The sequence below is a fragment of the Pelmatolapia mariae genome, linkage group LG22 (genome assembly GCF_036321145.2).
Source record: "Pelmatolapia mariae isolate MD_Pm_ZW linkage group LG22, Pm_UMD_F_2, whole genome shotgun sequence".
Classification (NCBI taxonomy): domain Eukaryota; kingdom Metazoa; phylum Chordata; class Actinopteri; order Cichliformes; family Cichlidae; genus Pelmatolapia; species Pelmatolapia mariae.
The window spans coordinates 20789325-20796936 of record NC_086245.2 but is presented as its reverse complement, the minus strand read 5'-3'; the positions used below and the strand labels follow the sequence as shown (position 1 = coordinate 20796936).

General features: G+C 41.7%; 1 protein-coding gene across 1 annotated transcript; it reads right to left on the bottom strand.

The window, feature by feature from the left end:
- Window positions 1–3185, bottom strand: LOC135932251 (mucin-2-like). Its single transcript, XM_065469628.1, has 2 exons — window positions 3076–3185; window positions 1–2475 (listed from the first exon to the last, which is right to left on the bottom strand). The coding sequence occupies exon 2, from the start codon at window positions 1557–1559 to the stop codon at window positions 486–488; it is 1074 nt and encodes a 357-aa protein (XP_065325700.1). The 5' UTR covers window positions 1560–2475; window positions 3076–3185; the 3' UTR covers window positions 1–485.
- Between the last annotated feature and the right edge of the window lie 4427 nt (window positions 3186–7612).

Sequence of the window (7612 nt, the reverse complement as noted above, 5' to 3'; positions counted from 1 at the left end):
AATGATCATCCAGATGTCTGTGACGTGATGACAAACACCATAATGGAAGGCCTTAGTCATCACATGCTTAAACTCATCATATATTTTTGCATATGCTGAACAGGCAGTCAGACATGCTGTAACTGTGGGGTAGAAAACAGCATGAACACCATACGGCAGGGGTCTCAAACTCCAGTCCTCGAGGGCATGGAAAAGTTGCATGACACCGGCCCTGTCACGGCGAGTGAGATGAGCCGTGTGGAAAATAATAAAGGAGGATCCAGTTGCAGGCAAGAATGAAGGTGAGAGGGTGGTTTATTAAACACAAAATGAAATGGACAAAACAGCAAACGGGACCGAAACTTATCTAAACTGAGAACAACTAAACTACTGACACCAACCAGGACCTGAACATGGAGGATGAGCGGAGGTAGCAGACGACGGACAGCAGGGAGACACACAGATGAAGCAGGGTGGATACGCAGACGGACCAGCAACAACAATGACTAAAGACGCGACTTAAATACCGGGGGAGCTGCTGGCGCTGGCGTCTTGACCTCTAGGGGTCCAGAGTTGGCTGGTGAGCGACACCCAGCCTCTGGGGAGGCCCTAGAGGGAGTAACTGTTACAGAGGTGGCCAGCTTAAGAGAACCAGCAGATGTTGTGGTGAAGTGTGTTCCCTGCTCGTAACAAGACGGTGAGGATGGTGACTGAATGAACGAGTGGGTAGGCTGCTGAACTACAGGTAACAAAGATGATGGCAGCGGAGGTGTAACAGGTGGTGGAGTGGCTGACTGAACTGAGGGCAGCTGGGCTGCTGACTGGACTGCTAACTGTGTTACAGACCCCACAGTGAATTGTGGTGAAGGTGTGGATGGGGGAATATGGTCAGGAAAAACTGTTTCAGTGAGGTTTACAGCTTCCCCTGAATGAACTGATGGAGACAAAAAAACTTCCCTGACACTTAAATTCCCTACGTTCATAGCGCTAGACTCAGGTACTCCAGGCTTGGAAACAACAGCATGAACACAGTCATTAACACAAAATGTAGGCTCAGACAAGGCAGTCTTTGGGGCAGTGGCCATGGGAGAGACGGAAAAATTATTGTCATCTACAGAAGACACACAAAAGACAGCTCCAGAAAACACAGTCACAGAGTCTGATGCAGCAGAGACAGTGTCCCTTTCACTCACCACAGCCGGCTGCTCTGACATTCTGAATTCCGGCTGTGGGGTGCCGCGCCGACGACGTGAACGTCGCTTCCTCCGTGGAGACGTCTCCGACGGGCCGGGTAACTCCTCATCCGGCGGTACGGACGGCACGTCCTCCGTTGAAGCGAGCGGGCGAGCAGTGACGGCGGGAGGGTGAAGGTGTAGTTCGTGGAGAATGAAGTTTTGAACGAGCGGGTGGAGTGAGTCCAACAGCCAGGGATAATCAGAGATAAGCTGTTGTAGCTTGTCTTCCACAGCATAGAGAAACGCTTCTCCCTCATGCTTTAGCCACAGGTTGATTAACTTGGAAGCTGAGTCCGTTATGAGGTTTCGAAGCTCCGTGGGTGGGGTGAATGCCGCTGGATCCATATCTGGCTGGTCCGTACTGTCACGGCGAGTGAGATGAGCCGTGTGGAAAATAATAAAGGAGGATCCAATCGCAGGCAAGAATGAAGGTGAGAGGGTGGTTTATTAAACACAAAATGAAATGGACAAAACAGCAAACGGGACCGAAACTTATCTAAACTGAGAACAACTAAACTACTGACACCAACCAGGACCTGAACATGGAGGATGAGCGGAGGTAGCAGACGACGGACAGCAGGGAGACACACAGATGAAGCAGGGTGGATACGCAGACGGACCAGCAACAACAATGACTAAAGACGCGACTTAAATACACACAGAGAAACACAGGGAGATTACACACAGGTGGGGAACACAGCTGGGAATAATCAACAAGACGAGACAGGGGTAAAACTGAACACACTCACATGAGACGCGGACCTTCACAATAAAACAGGAAACGAGAACACTACACCAAGACGCAGACCTGACACAGAGACAGACAGAACATGACACATAGAACTAAACCCACACAAAACATGAGAACACAAATCCTAAATACCAATAAACAGAAACATGGAACTCCAATAACAATAATCATCATCACCATCACCACAAAATGAGAAAACAATCCAAAACACCAAGATAACTGAAACACAAAGTGCCAGAAAAACAAAGAACAATCCATAATGCAAAAGTAAACCAAAATATAATAAACTCAAAATACTGGGTCCAAACTGACCCAGAACCGTGACAGGCCCTTGAGGACTGGAGTTTGAGACCCCTGTCATATGGAATATGACAGGTTAGGTTGAACTGCATGAAGACTCTGAAGTTTCTCTTCTCTTCTGGCAGGACAGGAATGTGGCCTTGTCCTGTGAGCCACCGTAAGGATGTACTTAGAGTAGAACTGGACTGTCACCGGCCTCAGGCTCTTCACCTTTTCAAAGACAAAGCAGTCATTTAGATAAAATATTAGATATTGTTTACCTGTAAATGCAGAAAGAGAATTTAGAAATGTAATTCTTGTCAAGAGTGAACAAGCACTGATAGTGTAATCTACAGCTGTGGCCAAACGTTTAGAGAATGAGAAGTGTTGTTTGTTTATTTACAAAGTTTGCTGTTTCAGTGATAGTTGTATATCATATTATATCACTTTAAACAGGTGATCCAGTAATGCTGCACTAATGAATTAGACTAACTATTCACTTTAGCTAAAGTTATTAAGTTAGCTAAAGAGTTGGGATGCTGTGTAAGACATAAATAAAGCTAAAATACAAAGGTTTGGACACCGTTTTGCCTGTTTCCCTACTGTAGGGGTCTCTGCAAGCATACAGGGCTCTGACAGGGTACAAGATGAAAACTTTGGAATTCTACTAGAAACAGTCGATCATATTTGTTTGTCAAAGATGAATTCAGGGCAAACTACGCTAAATTAGCGTTTTTAGCTAACAGCTACAATAAGCATAAAAGTTACCTTACGGCTATCAATTGTTAACATGACGCTTGTTCTTATACATGTAATACATTTATTACCAACCTGAGAGTTTATCCGCTGGTCATTCGACATGACGAATGACTTCTGAAGTCTTAATTCAGCTCAAGATGCTGTAGAATCCCGTCAGTAACACTTTCGGTCCGCTAGTAAAACGTAGTTCTATTAATCTGCGCTTGACCCGGAACCGGATGTAAGTTTCAAAAAACTGAATTTTGGAACTGAAATTGAATTGTAGAACTGAAACTGAATGATGAGAAGTGAAACTGAAATTATTCGAGAGCTGAATTTTTAAAGGATAAAATGCAGTTTCAAAGCAAATCAATTCATTTTCAAAATATAAAATTCAATTTCAATTTAGTGATGATCATTTTCAAACCATAAATTCAATTTCAAATTAGACTAATTCAAATTCAGTTTTCAAAAGCATTTATTCAAGTTACAATTTAGATTCAATCTGAGCAATTCAAATTTAAATTTAACTTATTCAAATTCAGTTTCTGATGGCACAGATTTCTGCCCATAGTTTTGTTGCTTTAATTAATTTATTATTAACAATAGTATAAAATTATGCACAACAGGAATTACTAATGTAAAAAAAAAAGTGGTTTTATTTATATATGTTTATATATAAATACATGCGGTGGCCCCTAGAAACAAAGCACGTACAAACTCCAAAAAGTACGTACAAATTCCAGAACACATTTCTAGCGTTAACTGAACTTCCAAAACAGAGCTACCTAGATCACTTAAATTACACAATTGAAAGCATATGTTTATTGTTTGTGTATTTATACAAAAGCACTCATATCTATTCAAATAATTAAAAAAAAATGTTCATTTACCTGTTACTACCACAAACCAAATCCGGTCATTGGTAATTCCTGGCTTGTGTAGCCACTAGGTAACAAAAGCTCAACACTGCCCCTAGCATCCTGGAGCACTTCTGTTGTGTTTTGTATGTGTTTTGGAGTTTGTACGTGCTTCTGAGTTTTTACGTGTTTTGGAGTTTTTACATGTTTTGGAGTTTGTACGTGCTTCTGAATTTTTACGCGTTTTGGAGTTTTTACATGTTTTGGAGTTTGTACGTGCTTTGGGGTTTGTACGTGCTTCGGAGTTTGTACGTGCTATGGAGTTTTTACGTGTTTTGGAGTTTTTACGTGTTTTGGAGTTTGTACATGTTTTGGAGTTTGTACGTGCTTTGTCTCTAGGGGCCACTGTAAATATACTTTTATTTATTCACTCCACATAAAATGTAATAAATAAATCATATAATACAAAAACCAACTATTCACATTTCAACTTTTAACTATTTACATTTTCAGCTTTTTCCTTTTAAAGAAATTTAAAGTGAAACAAAACAAAACACTGCAAACCACAACACAATTAAATCTAAATTAAAATATGAAAACAAAAAGAAGATGCATATTCTCTCTCAAATGGGCCTGCATGGATAAACTTTCTGAATCCTTTATCATCCGCAACTGAAAACAGTTGTGGATGATTACTATACCTTTCTAATGTGACCTTGTTGTCCCTGGCTCTCTTTCTCTTTCTCTCCCTCCCGCTCTGTTCCTGTGCTACTGCCAGTGTAACTACCGCCCCATCCCCCCTCTTTCCAGCGCAAAGCACAAGGCTCGCGTGCGGAGTGAAGCGGAAAAAGTTCGAGAGAGAGGGTGAGAGAAAGAAAAAAAAAACCCGGCTCCCAATAAGGAGTCGGCTCGCGTCGTTCACTTCAAAGATGCGGTTCTAAGAGCCGTTTCGTTCGCGACCGACACATCACTAGTGTGGTGTGAAGATGAATCAAATGGAAGAACGGAAGTTGTTTGTCTTCAGACGTCTCCAGGCTCCTGCTTCTGAAGTACTTGGTGCTATAGAAAAAATACAACAAGTTACAAGGAGCAGGCGACCCATCCGAACGAAGAAAACGAGCATAACCGCTGGACAGTATCATCAAATCCAACTTAGCCCGGGCTTCAGGTTGGTACATTGAACTAGCAGATGATAAATGCGCCAGAAAATAAACACTTAAAGGGAATGTGCACCAGTCCAGGGCCCTGTTTCAGAAAGCCGGTTTAGTGCAAACTCTGAGTAAGTATACCCTGAGTTAACGAAAACTCTGGGTTTTCGGTTTCACAAAGCGAGTTTAGATTAATTCTGGGTGAGTTACTATGACGACACACTCCGTGAAGCTAACCTGCCCCCTAGCAGGTTTACTTCAACTAACCCTGACCTTCTCCCCCTCTTTGTCGGAAACCTGACTGTAGGAAGTGTCAGACATGGCGTGCCCCTTACTTGAAGAGCCAGTAGATGTTGAAGCCCAAATTCTCCGCAGAGCTCTCCGCCGGGAGAGTGATTAGAGCGCGTTTGGACATTTTATCATTTCCTGATGATTTTCTGTGTGAACGTTACCGTTTGTCAGCACAATCTATAATTTATTTGAATAACATCCTCAGGCCTTATATTGCTCATGTGACACATCGCGGACATTCTCTCAGTTCTGTACATATTATTTGTATTGCACTTCATTTTTTTGCAAACGGGAGCTTTCTGTATAATACTGGTGACGCTGAGCACGTTTCCAAGGCTACCGTCTGTCGGGCAGTCAGGAATGTGACAGTTGCACTGAAACGTCTCCTGTACTCGTTTGTGGTGTTCCCCGGTCATAGACCCACACGATTTATCAAAGAGGGATTCCACAAAATTGCAGGTATCAGGATGAACAAAACTTAATTCATGATGTGGTGATACTTTAACTACTACTTAGATTTTACATTTATTTTCAGGGTTCCCAGGCGTGATTGGCTGTGTAGATGGCACTCACATTCCAATCATTGCTCCTTCACTAAATGAAGGAGACTATGTGAGCAGGAAGTCTTTCCACAGCATTAATGTACAGGTACATAGTTCCCTGTAGTATTTCAAACTAACAAATTATTTCATTATAGTAATGGAATACAGTAATTTACCTCTTATGTAGGCACTTGTGTCTTGCGGGGTTATTGACTCAGAGGATGTCCCCGCAGAGATGCCTGCAGCCACAGAGCGCCCACTGTTTTGGCTGAGGGCCAACTGCTCCGCCTCTGTGAGTGGTGGTGGTGGAGGACCCCCACCTGTTTTTCGGGCCTCCGCTTTTTTTCTGTTGGCTATAACGGGTCACATTTGAGCATACTGAGTAAGCAAATATGTACTTGTAATGTGCTCAGATAATTTCAATAAGTGCTTACAGAAAGAAAATTAATGTAGCCTCTAACTGCAATTGATTTACATAGGACAAACAGACCATGCACTATGGCTCATAATACAATTACACTTTACCTGTTTGGACTATATTTTTATATTTCATTTTTACTTGCTGCCAGGAACGTTTGGGGCCTGTTGGGTTGCACCTGCGCTCACATCACATCACAAAATAAAATGTATAACATAAAAATGAAATATAATAAAATAACGTGTTAAATGGGTGGAAATTCCTAGATCAATGTTTAAATTAACACTCACGCATTGACTCTGTCGGCTATGTTTTGCCATGCCTGCTCCCTTTCTTTTGCAGCTGAGGCTGTGTTACTTTTTTTCCGCAAAATTTGCATGTTATCGGCATATGCTGCCATCAGAATTTCGGCCTCAAGCGCTGTAAAATACATTGACCGCGCCTTCTTTCCCTCCGTCTCCATGGTGACTCGCTTAATCTGTGCTCCACTAATCAGGGCTTTATGCGCGCGCTTAACTTGGGGTTAAAGCAACTCCGCGTTGATTGAACTAATTGTTATCAGCCTTTCTGAAACCGAATATTCCGAGTTGGACAGTTCGGGGTTACTCAACCCTGAGTATCATTTTTAACTCTGAGTTTTCTAAACCGGCTTTCTGAAACAGGGCCCAGCTGTTTGTTTGTTTGTTTGTTTGTTTGTTTGTTTGTTTTACTGCTCCATGTATCTGACACCAGTGTTAGACTAAACAGCTGTATTTATCCTCACTGTGAGGAGGAGGCTTTACTTTCCTCACTTTCAAAGCACATCAACTGTGAAAATATCAGTTTACCGGATTGGTAAAATAATATGTAACACGATCAAGATGTATTTATATCTAATATATGATTTTGGGTTGGTTTGTTGGTGTTTTGTTTTTTACCCTTCCTCAACTCTCAGTTTCACTGTTTCACTAAGAGTTAAGGTTATAGTTGACTGAAACTATACAGAGAACACATTGGAGTAGAAAAAAGGCTTGCACGTGACTGGTGTATGATTTTAACGTACTGGTCAATTTGGACCCAGCTGCTGATTCTCATTTGTAACTTTCTGTGCTTTTCCTACAATGACAGCTCAGAAAATAATGTCATAATGTAGCCATTCTTAATGTACCAGCAAAATATTTTATAAAACTATTTGTTTAGAACAATAATGAGTGTGTGTTTTGCCCTTATGTGAAAAGACATTGTCTGTGTTAGTAGTGCCTTTAAATGTGATGCAGACCAGTACATCACTGGAGTAATCTTGTCTCAGACTCCAAAGTCCAGAGCAAAAAAATGTAAAAGCTTTGCTTTTTAAAAAAATTTATATGTAATTTTTCATTGAATGTGGTTGCG